The following is a 21,202-nucleotide window of genomic DNA, read 5'->3' on the forward strand; positions in this document are numbered from 1 at the left end:
ACAGTTTGGAAACTAACAACTGACGCTCCCGAATCGCACCTCCTCTACGGGGACGCCCTGCCAATGTCTTTCGCATCTTAGTATTGTGTGTGTCTTTTTGAATGAAACAAATAAATTCAAATAATTTAAAAATTCGCCATCAAAGTTCCAATTGAGTAATAATGTCACGAGATGAAAAACTTCAATCTCGTGATATTTACAGACGTATCGTTCCGAATTGTTTTCTCGAATTCAAAATTCCTATTAACGAGAGGAAAAGAATGGATTTCTGTTTGATTTTGTCTGTTTCATTGCCTTAAAAGCGTTGTGTAATCTCACTAACAGCACACACTACCTACCTCTTTGCACAGACCACTTTTGCGCACTGATTTGTAGTTAATTGTAAACACGCGGAACGTAACTAAATTCCGGCTTCACTTTATTCTCTTCCGACACACCACCCACCGGCGGGGACCACGCTGAATCCGCGCAGGGGTCACGATGGGCTACACGGAGAACAGTTACACCAATTCGAACAACGGCGGCAGCGTCAACTCGCAGGACTCCATCTGGCAGCTGAAGGGGGCGCCCGGTCCCGCAACGATGGCCATCGGCATGCAGCCGCTCTCGATGGCCGGAATGCACGGCGGCGGCGGTGGCGCAGCCTATGCGACCACAACGACCACGACGACAGCGGCCGGTGCAGCGGGCACACCGGGCCTGGCCTACGGGTACGATCCGATCGCCTCGCACTCGAGCGTGTACGGTACGGGCGGTGTCGTCGGTGCCGTGGCGCTGGCAGACGAGTACAGCCAGTATCCGCACCAGGCGCAGACCCCCAGCCAGCTCGGGGGCGAAGACGACTACCTGCATCACCACCTGCACCATGCGGCGGCAATGCGCCAAAGCCAGAATCCCTCCCGGCAGCAGGAGTACTGCGGTGATTCCTACGCCTCTGTACATAAAGCGAAGAAGCGGTTAGAGCAGCCATCTCATTTCGGTAAGCGCGCGGACCCCGAGGGGTGGTCGCGGGGGGTTTTGCTCTTCACGCCTATTTTAATCACGCCTATCACGCTCTCCCGCAGATGCATCATATCACGACGTCAGCGGGCTACCGGATCCGTATCTGGACCCGCAACAGCAGCAGCAGCTTCATCAGCTCGACCAGGAGGACAGCAAATCACTGCTGCACCTAAACCACCACCCGCAGCAGCAGCAGGACCACGGCAGCTTACACCTGCTCGCCCAGCAGCAACAGCAACCCCAGCCGATCTACGAGGAGAACCTGGAAAGCGGTTACTCGACACCGAACTCGCGGAATCGACGCGTCATACGCGAGATCATTGTCTGAGATCAGCCCCGGGTACGGTTCGCTGACACCGAATCGTGCCTGTAAGCTCCCCACCCCGGGGGGCGACGGTGGTTTCCGCTGGTTCCTCGTCACTTTCTCTCGGCGGCACCGTGAATGATGGAAACGATGTTGCGACGGCTGGGATTATGAATGTATATCAATTCGCTATTGGCCCGCCAGCGGCCCCAGGGATCATGGGAAAACCGGAATTTTATTCGTAGGTAATTAGTAGGCACAATCGGGCGGGCGGAACAGGGGAACTACAGACCGGTTGTGGTCAGTCTGTTTGTCACAGTTTGAAGCTAATAGTTTATTGTGACATTTTAATTTGGGTACGCACGTCAACCACGTTTTATGCTGTGACCGGCCACAAAAAGGCACCCCCCTGGCCCCGCCCGGATAGTGTTAAGGATTATGTTTTACGGCACTGCGACTGCGACACGTGCATTCAATTAGAACCGCGACCCGCCAGCCGACGTGACTACAACGTGACTGATGGACTGCCGGCGGGCACCGTTCGTTTTCCTTTTGAATTCCCAAACCGACCACACTATAAACAACTAGTTTCATTTGTGTTTTAAAACCCACAAACATTCGACCATCGTGCGCCGGCAACCGTCGGCCAACTCTCGTGCGATAGTTAGTTCGCTATACCAATGATTAGAGTTAGTTTTTATTTTTACTTAATCTCGCCCACCGTCTCTCTCGTCTGCGATGCCACGCGGGCGCGATAGCGAATCGAATACATTCACAATTGTGCCACTGCACTGTCCCTTCCAGTTCCGGGTGCCACCGGCAGGTAGTGACGAGGAAGCAACGTTTAAGAGAGCGGAGGGCGCCAGAAAGATAGCGAGAGAGGTAGCAATTAGACGGCAAAGTTTCCAAACAAACAGTTGCTTGCTGCTGGGGAGGGCGCTTGCGGATGAGTTTTGTCCTTTTTCCACTGGCGCGCACAATTTGTGTGGATTTGTGAGAAAAAAGACAGCTTCTGTCGTATCGGAGAAAATGTGCCCTTAACAGAGTAATATTACCGCGCCACAGATCGACAGCGGAAATCATGAATCAATCATGAATGGTGGGACGCCTAGCCTACGTTAATGAGGGACAGCCGTCGTCGTGATGGGATGGGCGTAAATGTGTAAAAAAGGATCGGTAAAAAGTGTATGGTGCATGTTTTTTACGTTTGAATCCCGTGTCCGGCGCGTGAATGGGTGCGAAAGCGATTACGTATGAATGCGTCTGCCGGGTGTGTACAGTAATGAATGGTCAGTCGAGATGAAAAGGATGACGCGTGTGTGCTTCTGCGATCCCCGTAAGTGTAGCAACCGTAAGTTCTATTCTGTGGGCAACGCGCGGCTCGATTCTATGTGAAACTGTTTTGTATAAAAATTAATACATCGCCATTGAACTGACGGGGCGGGGCGGCACTCGAGGCACTCGCAAACCCACTAAAAGCCCCACACACACCCTGTAGGAACCGCAACCATATCCACCAGCCAGGCAGAGCCAGAGCCACAGCCTGTCCAACACACAAAGAGGACGACCAGCCAAGAGCGCGCGAGGGCGAATCGGAATCAATTGCACAAAGCTGACTCCACGTAGCGCTTTAACGCGACCCGGCACACTCTCTGTAAGCATGTTGTAGCGCGCCTCTGCCCCAAAAGCACAGCATAATTCATAGCGATCCTCTGACATCCGGAGTCCTCCCGGAGGTACCGGAACCGGAGAATCTTCTTCGTTTTTTCAACATTTCCCACCAATAGCTTTCAACGAATTCCATCTTCTCTCAAAAGGCTAGGGCTCTTGTGCGGCTGAAAATTGGAACCCAGTCCGAAACGGAACGCGTTGAGATTAGTAGCGATAGTAGAAGGGACACGAAAAACGCCATAGTCGTCGCGGGGGGAAGAAGATGATGAGTTGTGTTGTGGTGCCCGGCGGTGTAGAATCCATAGGAGTGCGGTCGGGGAAAGAAATCTACTTCCGGGGTCCTGCTGCGTGTATCTCACTCTCTCTCTCTCTCTGTATGTGGTGTATAGAAAATATCGAATTTACTAAGTAAAAAAGGTTATTGAACGTCGTCGTACACACAGGGTGGAAGAAAAAGATGATAAAAGAAAAAACACTGATATTAATGTGAAATGCTACTCTGAACACAAGACTCGTGATCGAAATTATCGCGCATTAAATTTCTCCAGCTTTTGCCACCCCCAGTGATGATTCGTACAACGGTTTTTTTTTACGTAAGCCCCCAGAATCCCGGTACCATTAAAAGGCGGAGACAGAGGAAAAGGCACAGGAAAAATTTTCGGTTCATTTTCACCCTGGATAATTAGGCACATTATTTGGAACGCGCCTCTCCAAATTGCAGGACATCCGTTGCTAATCCGGTTCGATTTTACATTAAAACCAATGGCCATTCGTCGTGAAAATCGATTCAAAAAAGAACCTTCCGGTGGTGAATACATTTGCAGCTCATTGTATGTGGTGAGCTTTCCGTGGTGAGCTTCCAGTGGTGAGCTTTCGACTAGCGCGGCAGCTTCTCGTACCGACCGCCAGGAGCGCTACCGGGACGTAAAACTGGGGTTGAATGTAGAAACGTGAGTCCTTTCTCTGTTCGTCGCAAGGCAGTTCTAAAATGATCTCGATCGCACAAAAAAAAACAAGGGTTTACTTTAAAATGCTACTGAAAGCCGGAATGTAGAGCGGGAGACCCACGCCCCGAAGCAACTACCCGAGTGGGAAGCTAAATGGATTTTCCAACTGTAGAGGGAAATTATGTTGAACTCACTCTAGATAGATAGGAAAGCTTTTTATCTCCATCCGATCGGGCGAGTGTGGAATCATCTAGCGGAGGAGCGTACGAATTGGTCTTGTGTATATTCGGGATTAATAGCAATGTAAAAACTAGCGTGTAAGAGTATGCCACTTTGTTTAATTATAGCAAATATCTTTAAAACGCGAGAAACGACTCACGCAGAGCAAAGATACTTTATCTTAGAGAAGTAAAAAAAAACAGAACACAAACCCACACACAAATCCGTCGCTGATCCGATGCGGACAGCCGGCGGGAAGGTAAAAAAAAGCTGTGTACATACAACTAGCTGTGTAAGCCTCCCCCCCCATCAAATAGAGGAAAATTTATGCGGATTCTCCTATCATATATACATTTAACAACACTGCAAAACCAGCATTCACGTGCGAGATTTAAAACCTATATACATATAGAGAAAAGAATGGAAAAGTAATGTTCGCGGGCGGCGCGGGACCGAACAGGAGAGTCCATTGATATTCGAACGCATTTGCCGTCACACACCGGAGGCGGTGCACTGAAGTTGTTTAGGCATTTTAATGTGTTTCTGATTTTTATTTCCCAAAACTCTGTGCGAACACAAAGAGAACTAAATCGAACTAAAACAAAACGATGGAAAATGATATTTTAAATAAAGCAAAAAGAAAAACTAAACTAATGGTCTGGTGTGTTATTATTCTTATCATTGTTTTTTGTAGCCTGAACGAAGAAATTGGAACTTGTCAGGCAGTTCGGCGACCATGCTTCCCGCCTGGCAGGTCATTAATTAAAAACATACTCTCCTTGCGAGCGGAATAATACTGCATCCGTAGGACAACCGCTTTAAACTTTGTCCTTCCCAACGTGTTGCTTCTTCGGGCGGTAGTTTTGGAATATCGCAAGTTTTTCTATTACTAACCGACCGTACAAATCGAAACAAAACGCTACTTACCAACTCCGATCTAGCGATTACAATTTTGCGGAAAATAAGAAACCGGCAGCGAGGGTAAACGAGGAGCCGAGCGCTATGAAGGTGACAAAAGTTTTTCAATATACAACGCGTAGCTCAGCACGGCGTGTCCTGTGTTCGCGGTTGGTATGAATCTTCATTTCCGAACCCGCGCAGAGCGCCGTCTCTCTCGCGTCTGGTGGCTGCAAAAAAGGCGCATAAATCTGCAAAACTTTGCGAAATGAAAATAAACACCTCTTCCAGCAGCACCGGTGCCGGCCAGTATGCTAATAAGAATGGGATGAAAAGGAGCTTTGGCGGTGCAACTTACTCTTCATTACCACCGCGAGCGGATGGCGTTAGCGTTTTGTTGCAGGTATCATAGCCAGGCTTCGCCATTACGGCAAACTTTAGCCATTTGCACTTGCGCCTCAATAAACGGCCACCAATCGGGTCCACCGGCTGCAAGGAATTGTAATTTATAAACCGTTCCTACCGGTTTGATCTTTCCAAATTAGTTCGCGTACTTTGCTACTCAGATTACAGTCCAGATCGGAGTCAATTTCAGTGCAAAGCAAAGAGTGATGATGCAATTTATTCCGGCTGCTTTCAATCATCTCACGATGATGTCACAGCAGCCCGTTATAATCAGCAACGCTAAAACAGACGGTTTGATTCATTCATTGCCAGTGAGTCACTTTTCCTGCCCACTTCGCATAAACACTCAGCATTTTCGAACGGTGCAACGTAAAATCTGTTTGAATCGCAGTCCATGGCCACACGGCCGGGTGAAAGATCAAACCCAGCCTCGACCGAACATCAAAAAAACCCCGGATGATCATCATCATGGGGCGCCCGTACTCATTATGTTTTCGGGTCGGTACGCTCTGGCACATGATAAGGAGGCGCGCCTCTACACGATCCCGTTACCGCCCGGCCCCGGATGCCCTTCTTTAAATATACACACAAAACTACGAGCGCGAGGCGGGGGAAATCTTTACGGTTCCACTCCGTTCTCCGGTGGATCTCGGTTAATTTATTTTTAGCATTTTCCCTCCACCGCGCACTGCATCGTCTCCGCGAGTGAGTTTGGAGGAATTGGAACAATTGTGTTTTCCATGCTTCCTTCCACGCGAAGCGATTTCCATGCGTCGGCAGAATCATACGCCGGCACGGCCCCCGATTGAAGCGCAATCATTCAGCGGTTTCTCCTTTTACCATTAAAAAGAAAATAAATATAAGCGAAGTTTTACTGTTGCCAAACTTCATTGAGTTCGATTATTATTGTAATTATTTTATTTCGAATCGGTTCCTAAAATTTTGGACAGATCGAGCTCGTTGCAATCGAGATTATTTTCGGTCAAATTGACCCGAGACCGGTAGATTCTGCGACGATGCTGATTCTACCAGGAGTTCATGATCGATCGAAGGTAGCACGTCGGGTTGATCTAGGAGGGCAAAGTGCGTTTTTCGGAGAACACCGTTCATCTCTCTCGATCCACAGAGTCCATATCGCATTGTGGGACGCAGATCGAGACCGATTGCAGGGGAATCCAGAGCGATTGTTGATCCTTCATTAGCGGGGGAAGTATGCCTTATCACCGGACACCGCCTGTCCCTCTCGATCCTCTGCCAAACGGCGATAATTTTTTCGTTCAAATCACCATGAGCCGGAGGTCCAGCGTCATCGATGGTTCTAACAGGAAAGCATGACGGATCGAAGGTAGCTGATCGGGCCAATCGGAGGGGAAAGTGCGTCATCGCCGAACATCGTTCATCTCTCTCGATCCACGGTGATGAGCGATCATCTATCTGCCAGCCGCGAATGTAGCTCCCAACGGTAATGAAATTAATTATTGCAAAATTAGTTTTATTTGATTGCTGTGCTTAAAAATACAAATACAAAAATCCATCTTTTGTAAACCAATATTTTGTCACCATCATTGCGCTGCGGACCGTGTGCGTTCACGCACGCGAACTCCAGACCCTCGCGTGAAACGCACTGAACGCTGAAGAAAGCAAAACGGTGCCGCTGATCGCCGGGCCAAGATTACACTTTCGTTGCGATCCACCACCGACGACGTCGGTGGCCACACGCCACGCGCCCGACCGAAGCAGCGCCAGTTTCGCTTCACACCCCGACGCAAACGGTAGCGCCGCCGCGAGTGCCGCCGACTCCTTGCGCGAGTTTTCCACAGTTTTCCTCCGCTTTTTCTGAAGTGTTCCATACGGCGTGAAGAAAAGGGCGCCAAAATACGATATCCAGAAACCGGGGCCCTTGGTGCGCATGCCCTCGGCACGATGACGGGAATCCAAATTAGAACCACAACAACGCGTTTTTCAAGGAATCGTAGCGAGTGAGAAGTGGTGCAGTGTCACAGCCCCCGCCCCAGCAGTTGCGACAATTTGTGTCACGCTCCTTGGTCCCTGGTGGGGCCCGTGTTTCTTCAGCACCGAAACTAAACTCCTGGCGTAATCGGTGTCGTCAACGGTTGGTTCGTGGCCTTGGCCGGCTGCGGTACGTGAAAAGTCGACTCGATTGCCGCTCCTAATTGGGCACCGATTGTGAAGTGTTGTTTCCGGCCATGCCCCGTGGCCGCACAGTAACGGTTCAGGAGCGCACAATGGGCATCGTGCCTGGCCCGTGAAGAGCGGTGTCGAAAATGATGTAGTTTCGGAAAACGGCCCCGAAACACGATGGGAAACGCACAGACACAGGCGTCGCAGCAGCAGCAGCACCCGGGGCCGCTCGAGCCGAAGGCCCCCGCGGCGATACGGCCCACGAAAACGCCGACCCTCGCCAAAGGACGCAGCTTCATCAAGTTTGGCAAACGGAAGCAACTGCTTGTGGAGCATGAGGCGGCGCCGGTGGCTACGGCGACACCCGGTCCTGCTGAGGATGGCATCAAATCTGACCTTGGCACCACTTCCGTCGGTGGCGACGAGGACGGCTTTTCCAACATACTCGTCGGCGGGATGTTGCACTCGGGCAGTGAGCTTTCAAAATCAGCTGATTCAACCGAGCGCCAGCGCACCGGTAAGTTTCCTGTTCGGTCCTTGGCCGTTGCCGGAACGGGATCCGGGAAGCGACGAGTTATCGGACAGCGAGGCAAACAAAGGTATCCCGCTTAGTTTATCAACTACTTGCGGAGTCCGAAATTCGTGCGTAAAACAATGGTTCAAAGCAAAACAAACTGGTTTTGCCGAGTGCCGATAAGAAGCGCCAAGATCCGCTTTCACGCGCGGATTTACATTGTTTTACATTGTGCCGTGGAGTCGCGGGAAGCACAACGTTAAGCACGCAGTCACACAGTGTGAATTATTGTTTCTGTGTGGAAATGCGCTCTCTTCAAAAGGGCGTGTGGCAAAACAAGCAGAACGCCTAGTGAATATCAGCGGACGGGAACAAGCCCAAAAAAGAAAGCAACAATTAGCATATGTTAGAGAGAAGGAATTCCAATAAGCGAGCCTAGTTTATGCATTAATCTAATTACGAGTTCCGAGTCTATCTCTGAATTATTTTAATTTTTTCGGTACATTTCTGGACATTTTTTATTAGTATTGCAACTGAAACATAAAATTTAAATATTTTAGAATTTATTAGACTCTAGCTGACTGTTTTTAGTACACGCAGTTTTGGCTCAACGTGATAGGAGTTCAACGTTGAAACTAAGCAACCATTGCTCCATCAGGTTCCAAGCAAACCACACGCATTTATATCGCCTCCCCTTGTTTGCTTTCGTTCGCCAACAACAACCGCAAGCGTCCACCGGGAACGATGACGCAACGGCGCGGCAAGCAACAACGGTGACGACACCGGGCGCGATCGTCAAAACAGACGCACCGGAGGAGGAGGATCGTAAGTCGCTGACCCGCTTAGATGGTGGCCCCCAGCACCAAGCACCCGCACACGGCTTGCCGGTTGCACCCGTTTCTATAACAACGAGCAGCTCCTGCACCAACACCACCACCGGTGGCGACGCCGACGGCGGGGCCAGCGGCAAACCGGTTCCAGCCGAGCGGGCCGGTTCTGATGGCGCGGTCACCACCATTGTCACTACCGACTCGTGGAAAAGGGCTAAATCGCTTAGTCAAGCGCCAGTCGCCGCCGCCTCAGCAGTGCGTGAAAGCCAACGTCCAGCGACGACGGGGCGCGCGAGTGAAGGTTTGTTTATCGGGACCAATAGATAACCACTTACCCCATTTACGCCGTAGGCCGGTATGCAGTCCAGGGGCGCGGTCACCTCCTGTATCGTTGTTTAGTTTCCGCGAGCCTTTCGAGCGAAAAGCCAGCAGCAAAGACACGGAGCTGCAGCGGATAGAACAACAGAGAAGCCAAGGCCCCAAGGCGTGTACCGTTATCTTTCAATTAACTCCCCGCCGCTACCGCCCTGCTTGTTGCCGACGGTGGGGCAAATATTCGGGTGGAAAATGGCGGAAGAGCTCATTATTTCGACTTGGAGCCGGAATTGACTCCCAATTGTTGTTGTTCTTCGGTTGCCCTTCGCCATCGGGGCGCAGCATAACCAATACCAGTGCGCGGACAGGCGAGCATAGGAACGAACACACGAAGAGTTCGTCGGCGTAGCGAAAGCGGTCAGCCGCATCGCGATCATTTCAGCCCCCCCAGAGTGCCGTGTTTGGTCTTTTTGGCGGCGCTCGCAATTTGCCTGCCGTCGTCTGGTGACTCATAACGCCGTGGTTTCGAGAAACTGTTCCACTGTTCCGCACAGTGTCTTAGCACCGGAAGAATAGTGACACCATCACCTCTGGCGCACTCTGGCACTCCGCAACATGAAGCCGGCGAAGGATTGGGAGAACTAATGTTTAAACCCGTTCCGTTCCCCCTGTTGTAGCACCGCCACCGAACGTAATCTACTTGCGCGAGCGTACCGCGTCGTCCAGCTCCGATTCGATCTTCACCGACGCGGCATCACCGCCGGGAGGAGGAGGAGCCGTTGCCGGCGGGTTCACGACCGAGATCAACGAGGCGTACTACTCCGAGGAGAACATCTGTGATCTTCCCGAGGGGACGGAAAAGCCCCGCACCGTTCGGCTGACGATCTACCGGAATGATCCGTTCACCGTCGACGGGGGCTACCGGAACGTGGACAGCGTGAGAGCCAAGCTCCGGTGCGAGAATGTATCCAGCATCGATCTGCCGCCGGGTGATTCTCAGCGGACACCACCACAGCAGCACAACCTTCAAATCGAGCACAACGTAAGCAGTGTCTGTATCGTGCCGGAGGACGTGGATGAGTCCCCGGAAGACGAGATGGCCGACCGTAAACGGATCCCGCTGTCCCATCGGCGGACGGGAAGCAATGTTGTGGTCGACACGAACGGCACGGCCGCGAAGGGGACACGCGACACGCGTGGCACGGAAAATGGGAAACCGTCGAGGCTGCTCACGAAATCGAGCCTGTACGCCGGCACCAAGCTGCCCGTGTTGACCGATCGCAAGCTGGCGGCGGCGGCCAGCAGCCAGCACGCTACGGCCGCGGCCACGACGGTCAGCAGCAGAGTGCTGCGCCCGTCCTACGTGCCCGAGAAGCTAAACTTTTTTTCGTACGAAAAGTTCGAAGGTAACACTCGACCGTGTAGCAATTCCCGAGCAATCGAGTAGTGTCGTTGAATCTTTTCGTATAGATTGGGCCCCCGGGTTCTAAGCGACCGCAGCATGAATGATAGGCTTAAGGCGCGTTTAACCACCTTCTACTACCATGCATTCCCTGTGTAACATTAGCTTTAGAATTTTAACTTTAACTAGCATAGAGTATGTATTAAATTAGTTGTAAAAATTACGAGCATGTCGAGACTTAAATAGCGTGAAAAGCGTACTACCCTTATCATTAGTCCATAGGAATCGTTGGCACAAAAAAAGAACGATTGGGACACTTCATATCGATGGCTAACGAGTCGGAAAGTAACATATTTTCATTACGACGAACGATCACTAAAACACCCTAAACGGCACATACGCATGCATTGTACTCAATTTATTTTGTAGTTTAGTGTAATCATCTTACATTTAACTAGTTACATGCGAGAACTCTGTGGCTGTGCGATATTAAATGGCACTTTGTTCACATTCCAGGGCACATGCTTATCAACTGGCTCTCGTCATCGCTCAGCTCGGGCATCACCGGCATCAATGAGCAGGATCTGCAAGCGCTGCTGTTCCAGTACTGCACAAATCTGCTCGTAGCCGGAGTAATGAAACAGATCCCGGACAAGCATGCACCTCCGCAGGACACATTTCGGGTAGGTAGCCACGAGTAGCACGGAATTATAGAAACCGGTTCACTACGAACTGGCGCCCACAGCCCGTCCGGCTGAGTGCGACACGCGGGGACCAGATAAAAGCATCGGTATCTTGCCATTAGTGATAACGGGCCACTGAGTATCTGTACCAGGCACTCACTGCCCAGCGGTTCGGACACCTACGCGGCCGTGGCCGCGTTGACAACGACGACAAGTTTCAAATAACGCAGCCTACGTGATATGATAACAAACCGAGCGTGGCCACAACACCGTTCGGGGTTCGCGACGATCGTGTAACAGTTGTGTTCCGCGTGTGGGCGATTAAGAGTGGGTCGCCTTTCGCGCCTCGATTCTGTAACATTCTTTCTGCCACTCGATACTGTTCAGTTTAAGGCTCGCTAACCAGTGAATCGGTGTTCCTTTTACTTGCAGACGAATCTCATGTACCAATGGACCCACACGGAACCACCGACACCGGCCCCGGTAACGCCCGGTCGTCTTGAGCCGCACATCGTGTGGCCCCACGCATCGACCCCGAAACCCGTCTCGCATCAGTCAACCAGCACCACCACCACCGGCGCGGTTGAGTCCGGCATGGAAACGGATCAACCGGCCGCCGATCCGGCCCACGGTCCGACCGATTTCGCTGGCCTGCGTAGTCGCATCTCCGGCTGCAAAACGATCGGCCAGCTGCAAAAGATTGTGCACGAACTGCTGAGTGATCCGGTCTTCAGGCCAACCGATCGCCCGGCCACGGTGCCTCCGGATGTGCTCAACGAAACGGACTGCACCATCTTCGAAGCGTTCGCGAGTGGATTGCTGAACGAAACGGATTGTACGCTGTTCGAGGCACCCGGGGCTGGCCGGGCCCACGACGCTCCGCCGGATGCGAAGGTGCCGAGAAACGATGGAGCGAGTTGCGTCCAGCAGCACGTATCCTGCGCGGACCCGCCGCCACCACACACCACGATCGACGCGTCGATCGGTGCCAGTGATACTCACAACCAAACATTCCCTGCCAACGACAGTATTAACGACAGAGACGGGTCCGGTGTGCCCCGCGGCTCCCGGCCCGACCCGATGGTGTGCTCGAGCTGCGCCAAACTCCTCCGCTCAATCGAGGAACGCATTCCGACCGGGGACATCACTGCCGCTGCCGCTCCGATCGACCGGTTCGTGACACGAGAAACGCAAACCGAGTCAAAGAGTGACGATGGCCTCGCACAAGGTGTCCCGCCACCACCACCACCACCACCACCGCCACCGCCGCCTCCACCACCACCTCTTCCGACATCCAGTGCAGTCCCTCCTCCACCTCCCCCTCCGCTGCCACCACCCTTGCCCGGGACACTAGGTCTTTCGCTAGGTCCGACACCGCCACCAATGCCGTCGACGGGTGGCCCGCCACCACCACCACCGCCACCGCCCCTACCGATGGGTGGGTCGATTCCCGTGCCGGGGCCACCGCCACCGCCGCCACCGACCGGGGGCGGCGGCCCAGCCTCGCTCGGACCAGGTAAATTAGCGTCAAGTGCCCCTACCGCGATCCCCAGTGGCCCTCCACCACTGCCACTACCCATACCAGTGCCCGGAGGATGGTATGCGGCCAATAGTAAGCGTTTGTTTTTGTTCTCAATCTCTTACTCTCTCTGTCTCTCTGTCTGTTTGTCTGTCTGTCTCTCACTTTCTATGTACACTTTTCCCTCTATACACCTTCCCGATCCGGTACTAGCCTCAGTTCGTTTTCCGGTCCGATTTCCGGGTTGCAAAATGCAGTTTCGAAATTCAAACCTGTTACACGAGGCCAACCCTCGTTTCCGTTTTTCGTTCTGGCCACTCCTCGATTAGGTTCGGAGCTTTTCACCCCACCTAGTTCCTATTGTGTGTTTTTTGACACTGCAAATCGATCGGTTTTCCCCGTTCCGATTGCGCTTTTGTAGCTTCTGTGTATATCACCCGTACTTTCCACACACCACTCCCTAACACTTGGCCAGTGGCCGGTAGTAGTGTCCTGTACTTTGTACTTTGGCGTAGTTTGTGTTTCCTCGCTGTATTGTTGTCACTAGTGTGGTAGCGGAACTCGTAATCCGACCGACATCCCACAACACCCATTAATGGTTCCCCTTTTCTCGGTGCAGTCTTACGCAAACAACCGGTCAATCCGCCGAAACCGATGAAGCCGCTCTACTGGACGCGCATTCTGGCACCGAAAGGGGCCGGGTCGAGAAAGCCACCGACACCACCGCCGCCGGCAGCAAATCCTGCGATCAGCCCGGAAACCACGGACGAAGCCGACGGTTCGGCATCCGGTGCTTCGGGTGATGAAGTGACAGCGCCGGAATCGAAAGCGCCGGAGGAACCTTCGCCGAAACCGGCGAAACCGGAAAAACGTGAAGGCCTGTGGCAGGTGCTGGAGGAAACCAGTCTCGATAATCTGGACGAGTTTACGGAGCTGTTCTCGCGCCAGGTGATAGTGCCGAAGCTGCGCGAGAAAGTCGAGAAGCCGGAGAAAACGGTCAACATTCTGGACAGCAAACGGTCGCAGAACGTGGGCATCTTTGCGAAGAGCCTGCACGTCGAGTGGGACGAGATCGAGTGCGCCATCTACCACTGCGACACGTCGGTGGTCAGCCTGGAGGCGATGCAGAAGATCCTCGAGATCAAGGCGAGCGACGAGGAGCTGATGCAGATCCGCGAGTACGCCGAGAGCAGCCTGGCGAACAACAACAACGCGATCCCGCTCGACCAACCGGAACAGTTCCTGCTGCGCATCTCCGGCATATCGTTCTTCTCGGAACGCATCTCGTGCATCGTGTTCCAGGCGGAGTTCGAGGAGCACTACAAGTGCGTATCGCGCAAGTTGAAAACGGTCAAGCAGACGTGCGAGTTTCTGCTCGAGAGCGCCGAGCTGCGGCACCTCTTTTCGATCATCCTGACGCTCGGTAACTTTATGAACGGGGGCAACCGGACGCGCGGCCAAGCGGACGGGTTCGGGCTGGAGATCTTGAGCAAGCTGAAGGACGTAAAGTCGGCCGACACCAACACCACGCTGCTGCACTTCATCATCCGGACGTACATTGGCCAGTGCCGCAAGAGTGGCACCATACTGCAGGACATCAAGCTGCCCATCCCGGATCCGGGCGATCTGGACAAGGCGGCACTGGTCGATTACGACGACTGCCGGTCGCAGCTCACGATGCTACGTTCCAAAACGGAAGGTAACGGCCGGCGATTGATCGTTAGCGTCACGTGTCGGTGATCGTAATCGTTCTTTTTACCTTCCATCCATCCCCACCACAGAGTGCCGCCGGACGGCCGACCGGGTGATACAGGAATCGACCGAGGACCATCTGCACCCGTTCAAGGAGATCATGGAGGAGTTTATCGAAAAGGCGACGGCGCGTATTGAGAAGCAGTTCTGCAAGCTGGACGAGTGCCGCGAGTGCTTCGTGCGGACGATGCGCTTCTACCACTTTACGCCCAAGACGGGCACGCTGGAGGAGAGCAAACCGGAAACGTTCTTCGAGCTGTGGGTACCGTTCGCACAAGACTTTCGCACCATCTACAAAAAGGAAATGCAACACCTTCTAAACGAACTGTAAGTGCCGCTTGGGCCGGGGACCACGGGAGGTCAGTACGTTGCATCAACGAGCTTCCGTTTATTTCAGACTGAAAAAGACTAAACGGCCTTCGAGCACGGCTTCCTCGGCGGCGACGAAGCAGGTGAGCGGGAAGGCAAAGGCCGGCTCGCTGAAGGAACGGATGAAACGACTTATGCAAAACTAAACTGTAAAACACCAACCCACACACTGCATCGACCGGTATCGGCCGATGCCCGCTGGGCGACCGGATATTCGATCGATCGAAAGCGGCTTTATTTATTGATCGTATATCGCTTCGTATTCGTAAGACAATAGCACTAAAAACAGAAAAGGTACAATAAAGCGAATGGTCAGACGACGTTGATACAACGACTTGCTCATTCATCGGTGCATTTGGTAGCTACTGTACTGTTGGTTAGACTGGAATTAAACGTGCTGAGGTCATTAACGGATTCCGTACTAAATTCGAATCAAAACTGACAGTTCGGTTGCGAACCTCAATCTGACGTTTCTCTGTGTTGTGACACTTTCCACGGTCTTGTTTTTCAGTGATCGCGCGCGCTATCGATGCCGCTAAAAGAGTCACAGAAAAGTGCTGATATTGCTGTATTGCTTCGCGTTCCCATCCCGGCAGATCATCCGATGTCCCGTGTAACGAAAATTAAGCACGTCCTCAAGGAGCAGGAAGCGGACGAGTTCGATGTGCCGAAGGAAAACCAAAGCATTGTGCGTATCGTCGCCAGCCGCGGCAACAACCTGCACGAAGTGGAAACGGCGCAGGAGGGCGAAGAACGGTTCCTGGTGTCGATGCCGGTAAAGTTCCGCAAAAATGTGTGGATCAAGCGCGGCGACTTTGTGCTGGTGGAACCGATCGAGGAGGGCAACAAAGTGAAGGCCGAAATCTGCCGGATACTGACGCCGGAGCACATCAAGGTATTCGAGCAAGAGGGCGTTTGGCCGCGAAAGTTCAGCAAAAAGCGCGAATTGGAGGAAGACGTGGATGAGGACGGTCTCGTGCGGAACACGAACCGGAAATACGTCACACAGCACGACTCCGAAGACGATGATAGCGAGGCGGATGATGGGGACGAAGACGTCGACGACGAGCTGGAAGAGGATAGCAGCCGCGATGAGAAGCAACGTCAAACTGAACGATGAATCGGTAGTAATTTGCATCAATACGTTTATTTTGTTAAAGATTTAGAGGATAGAAGTATCAAAAAACGACTAAAGATACCCAATATCTGTACATTTGTGATGCATGCTTGAGATGGAGCGTTTTTTGGGAGTTTGTTTGGCGAGAAAGAACTTTCCCTCGTTTTGCGCTCGTTGCATAGCCTGCTTTTTATGACTTTGGTATCGTTACTTCTTATCAAGAGTTCACTCCTAGGAACGGAAAGCTGAACACGGGACGACATTGCCAGCGCCTGCCTTTCGCACACATTGGCGCTCTGCACAACCGAATGCCGGTGGTTGGCATGGAAACGCGAGCGCAAAAAGCACACCAATAGCACGCGGAGCACGACAGAGATCAGAGGTTGCGAGTGCACAGAGTACAGAGCATGAGAAGTGTAGGGTCCATTGACCCACAGTAAAAGCGATCGGGGCTGAACGGGTTCGGTTGCCTACTCTACTCCTATGTAGTGCTAATCGCGCGAATGTTTAGAAATGTGATAAACTAACGTAACCTGTCCACTAATACTACGATGCCGGTTAGTAAAAGTATGAACTTTTTAAGAGATCCTATTTGCGGAACGATACATAGGTAGATAATCTTCCGGGGACACGGAACGGAATTACCTTTTCGGTGTTAAAACGTTTTCGATTGTTAGCGAAACGCCCTCTAAACGTGACGCGTCGAATAACAATGTCCGACCATGTGGCGGGTTTTCTACCTGTTAGGTTCTCTACTAACTCTAAGATACTCTCTCTCTGCTATCCGGAAAACATCTGCATATCGGAATCTACTTCTATCGGTGTTACTTCTACTGTTTAATGTAAAACTAATCGGAAACCTACACCGCCCTGGAGCATTCCTGTCCTGTGCATCATCATTTGGCATTACTGTTTTGTGAACCACCGTTCCGCTTCGTTGGAATGTTTCGTCGCCCTTCGCTAGGCTGGGTGAATCGATCGTAGGAATTAAAACTAATCTCATGCTGCTAGCAACTAATCATGATCGCAGACGATGCTTATTTGTCGACCCTATGATAGCACACCCATCACTTCACTTAAGGTAGAATCATTTACTCGTTAGTCTTTGCAACTAATTATAATTACAGGCACTTGTAGTGTAGATCGGAGGTAAAATAATCATAAATCGGAACGCGGGCAGCTTCTGGAGGCGATCAAGTGTAGCCGATGAAACTATCTCCGCTCAAACGGTGGTACAGAGAGGCTGTTGTTACGGAATTATCACCGGAAGTTCCGGCTTTGAAAATGCACTAACCGGGAAGAAGTGCTTGCCAAATGCGCATGGCCACCAAAGGGTTTACAGAAGACGAATTTCACTAAAAATTGGGCCAACCATCGATCTTCTTTGCTGGCTTGTTTAGATAAATAGCTTAAAAATAATCAACAAATACAATTCCGCGGCTTCTAAATGCACAAACGCCTCATCAAAACTGCACCGTATGTCAGAGAAGCGTTCCGTTTTCACTGGTCAGCCTTTTCCGTGATCGTGACCTTGACTTCCGGTGGCGCCACTGCGCAAACCTTCGTTTCCTCCACTTCGCGATCGTCGCATTCCTTCTGCTCTCCGTCGTTGTTCTCCTCTTCGCTTCCTCGATCGGCTTCCATTATGAGCAGTGTAGGTTGACCTCCGCTTCCTAGAGTGCCACTCCTTCTATCGTCTTCCGTTGACTTCACTTCCTGCTCAATGGCAATCTTTGGTGACGTTTCCGATGAACCGATGGGCAACGTCGAGGGTCTCGTCAGCTTGTTGCTGGCTGAGTTGCCTTGCGGCGGGTGTTGCTCCTTGTTTGGCACACCGGTGCTTGATTTGACGATTGGAAAGCTATCGGGCGGCAGCTGCTCCGCTTGAGGCGTGTGCACTGCAACGATCTCCGTTTGTGTTTCACTGCTACAGTGCTTTTGCTGCGAAGACTGAGGAACGTGCACCAGAAACTGCATGCAACCCACAATGTCCTGGACAGCACTCTGCAGCTGTTGCACCTGGTTCATCAGCATCGAGCACGATTTGGTGAGATCTTGCAATGTGCTGCTGGTGGGACCGCCCCCATCGCTTCCGTCGCCTGCCAACGGTTCACACCCGGCCGATCCATCATCCTCGTCGTCCTGCGTCGGGCAAGCATTGATCGACGGTTTGCTGCCGTTGTTCATCGCGGACACCTTCCGCCAGAGTTGCCGCAGCGCTTGCATCTGAAGCTGCTGAATCTTGCGGCCTGCTTCCAGCTGTTGCTTCGTCACGATCATGTCCTTCGTCAGCTGCTGGATGTGATCGTTGGTCCGTTTATGGAACAACTTCTCGGCCACCCCGCGCATCCGCTTCCGGGCCACGTAGCCGCGCCAAATCTTCTGAATGAATATGGCCGAATTTTCAGCCGCCTTGTTATCGTCGATGATCGCGACGACGTCCAGCAACGTGGTGGCTTTCGGTGCGGTAGGCTCCTTCTCTTTGATTCTACTCGTCCCCGGATGGTGCGTTTGCTGTGCCGCCTTGTGGCGTATGGTACGCAGTTTTTCGACATTGATCGCTTCACTTTCCTCGTCCGAACTGACGGCGTTACTCGAACCACACTCCGATGGGGTGGCCGTCGCCGGATGTACCGAGTGTTTCGATTGGGCCGAAACGGGCCGCGAATGAGGCGCCCCGTTGGTGGCGTGATTCGTGAGGGTTTTGCGCGGTGAAAGCGATGGCGACGAACGCTCGCTGCTATTGTTGCGCTTCACTGCCCGCGGACTGCCACTCTTTGTGGCCGCGCTCGTCACAGGAATGCCGCCACCGATCTGGCCCACCGAACGGTTGCTGTCTGTAGAAAGGAAATCGAAATGAAATGTACAACCCCTTTGCGATCCCGGTCACGCTTCTCACCCTTTGTCTTGATGGCTTTCGGGATCTGCGGAGTTTGCGGCTGAGGTTGTTTGTTGCAGTTTTGCATATTGCGATGCACGATGCTGGCCGCGGTGGTTGTGCTTGGCCCACAGTCCGGGCTCATCAGTGACTCCGGAACAGGAACCATCTTCGATGCCGCAGTCAACGGACCGTCACTCAAAACGACCGGCAGCGGCGTTGTGGATTGATCTAATGTGGCAAAAAGCACGTGAACAACAAATATTCTTGCGCACGAGAAAGTGAAACAATCAGCCTACCATTGTAAAGTCCACTGTGGTTTTGATTCGCCGTGGCTTGCTGTTTGCTTAGAATGATGCTTTCGGTCATCGAGTTTGATCCGCCGCTGCTGTTGTTTGTGGCCAGCATGTTGGGGTCCAAACTTTGCGACATGATACTGCCACCATCCGACGTAATGTTGTCGATCAGCGAGCGGGTCAATTCAAACAGCTGCGAACCTCCCGAGCTGTTGTCGCTGTGACCCGACGACAAAGAGTTGTTCACGGACAGGTTACCATGGTAACTGTTCGACATGGCGTCTGGGGAATTTTGGCGCCCACTGAGCCGCGAAACACGCGGAGATTGTATGCGTGTTGCTTGGCCTTTCCGTCGGAGCGACGACGGTGAATTGTTGGCCGACTGGTTCGTTCCGTCAGCAGCACCGAGGGTTGTTTGTTCCTGCAGCTGCCGTTGGTGTTGTTGCGCTTTACTGAGAATCAATCGCAGCTTACGCTCGTTCTGGTTCTCCAACGCTTCGCCGGATAACGGACAAACGCTGCTCAAGTAACGGGCGAGTGCCGTTTGCTCCCCTATCCGAAACTGACGGCCCCGTCCCTGGCTATACAACCATTCGGCCTTCAAACTTTCGATGGCAGTCACGACAAACCCGTCGATATGTTTCACGCTCATACACCAGTTCAGCACAAACGGACGATAGTCGAATCCGCTACAATAGTGAGGAGGAATCGATAGTAATGGCTATTTTGTGCAGAATGAGCTAGGACTACATACACTGCGTTTCCGGTCATCTGCACGCAGGGATTGTCGGCCACTGTGATGCTATTCAGATTGTTCAGGTGGCTCAGCGTGCAGATTTCATTTAGATCGAAGATGTTATTCTTTGCCAGTGTTAGGGTTTCCAGCGACTGAGGTAAATACTTATCACACTGTCTTAAATGCGAAATGCGGTTCCCGTTAAGAAAGAGTTCCTGAAAGCGATAACAAATTTCATTAGGACGTTCTAAGGCTGTACTATCATTGCCTTACGCATGTTTTACCTTTAAATTTTTTAAAAACGAAATATCCGACACGCTGGTGATACTGTTTTCCGATAGATTCAGCACCTGCAGGTTCACGTTAGTGTTCAAATGCTCAATTGTTTTGATATTGTTACACTCCAGATTCAAGTGCGTGAGGTGCACCAAATCTTTCAGCCCTTCGATGGTCAGTATTCCATTGCACGACAAGTTCAGCTCCCGCAAACAATGCAATCGGCAAACGCCGTACATCCGCAGTAACTGATTTTTGCACAGCGACAACTGTTGAAACACGCTCCGATTAGAAGGGTAAAGTTCGATGTGCTCCTATGGTCTGCCTTACCTTTTCAATTTTTAAATAGCAATCAATATTATCAATCTTCTGCAGCTCATTGTCGTCCAGTAACAGCACTTTGTACTGTTGAGCATCCTCCATTTTGGGGACCTTCTTGAGACATTTCTTGGCCAGATCCAGTGTCGGCTTCTGTGCTTCGATTTCTAAATCTACAGGGACATGCCGGATTAGAAAGAAAACCAAAACCAGGAGGTCAAAGTCCTGTGCGTCCTTCTACAAAGGGCCTATTACGCAAAACTCAAGACATGCAAAACGCCTTCAGCGGAACCGACACATCCGACACATTAATGGGCTAAAAGGTCACGCATTACCCATTTTCTGCGGTAAAATCTTAAAACACTGCTGCTGGCTTCACGATAATGTAAATATTTTCACACTTTTTACCACTGCTATCACCTTATGCCAAATTTTCCGTACCCATAATACGCTCCACAGCAAATGTTTCCGCGTGTAGCTTCAGTTCTCTGGCCGTACTGGGCGGCGCGAGGATATGGAAAGCTTTTACGCAAAACCACCAAACATCCCTGCGTAGTAGCGTTTTGCTCCTTGAGGGACGCCTCTAGGATAGGTATTCGACGCGCGGTTA

At 51.9% G+C, this 21,202-nt stretch overlaps 4 protein-coding genes across 4 annotated transcripts in view; 3 read left to right on the top strand and 1 right to left on the bottom strand.

Annotated features, from left to right (window-relative positions):
* Nucleotides 1-1,330, top strand: part of LOC131208194 (titin-like) — a 226,130-nt gene extending 224,800 nt beyond the window's left edge. Inside the window, exons 9-10 of the mRNA XM_058200846.1 lie at nt 473-979; nt 1,065-1,330. Of these exons, the coding sequence (XP_058056829.1) occupies nt 473-979; nt 1,065-1,330 (773 nt within the window). The remainder of the gene's footprint in view (nt 1-472; nt 980-1,064) is intronic.
* A 6,434-nt stretch (nt 1,331-7,764) lies between these two features.
* LOC131208195 (protein cappuccino) lies at nt 7,765-15,244 on the top strand. The gene is made up of 8 exons (XM_058200847.1): nt 7,765-8,104; nt 9,924-10,652; nt 11,165-11,331; nt 11,764-12,559; nt 12,698-12,943; nt 13,470-14,549; nt 14,632-14,929; nt 15,000-15,244. Exons 1-8 carry the CDS (start codon nt 7,765-7,767, stop codon nt 15,115-15,117), a joined length of 3,774 nt encoding a protein of 1,257 aa, XP_058056830.1. The 3' UTR covers nt 15,118-15,244.
* A 266-nt stretch (nt 15,245-15,510) lies between these two features.
* Nucleotides 15,511-16,202, top strand: LOC131207154 (probable RNA-binding protein EIF1AD). Its single transcript, XM_058199764.1, has one exon. The coding sequence runs from the start codon at nt 15,576-15,578 to the stop codon at nt 16,089-16,091; it is 516 nt and encodes a 171-aa protein (XP_058055747.1). The 5' UTR covers nt 15,511-15,575; the 3' UTR covers nt 16,092-16,202.
* A 98-nt stretch (nt 16,203-16,300) lies between these two features.
* Nucleotides 16,301-21,056, bottom strand: LOC131207152 (uncharacterized). Its single transcript, XM_058199762.1, has 7 exons — nt 20,928-21,056; nt 20,605-20,765; nt 20,283-20,543; nt 20,017-20,213; nt 19,266-19,951; nt 18,988-19,197; nt 16,301-18,925 (listed from the first exon to the last, which is right to left on the bottom strand). The coding sequence occupies exons 1-7, from the start codon at nt 20,929-20,931 to the stop codon at nt 17,589-17,591; spliced, it is 2,856 nt and encodes a 951-aa protein (XP_058055745.1). The 5' UTR covers nt 20,932-21,056; the 3' UTR covers nt 16,301-17,588.
* Between the last annotated feature and the right edge of the window lie 146 nt (nt 21,057-21,202).

This window comes from Anopheles bellator, chromosome 2 (genome assembly GCF_943735745.2).
Source record: "Anopheles bellator chromosome 2, idAnoBellAS_SP24_06.2, whole genome shotgun sequence".
NCBI classification, from domain to species: Eukaryota; Metazoa; Arthropoda; class Insecta; order Diptera; family Culicidae; genus Anopheles; species Anopheles bellator.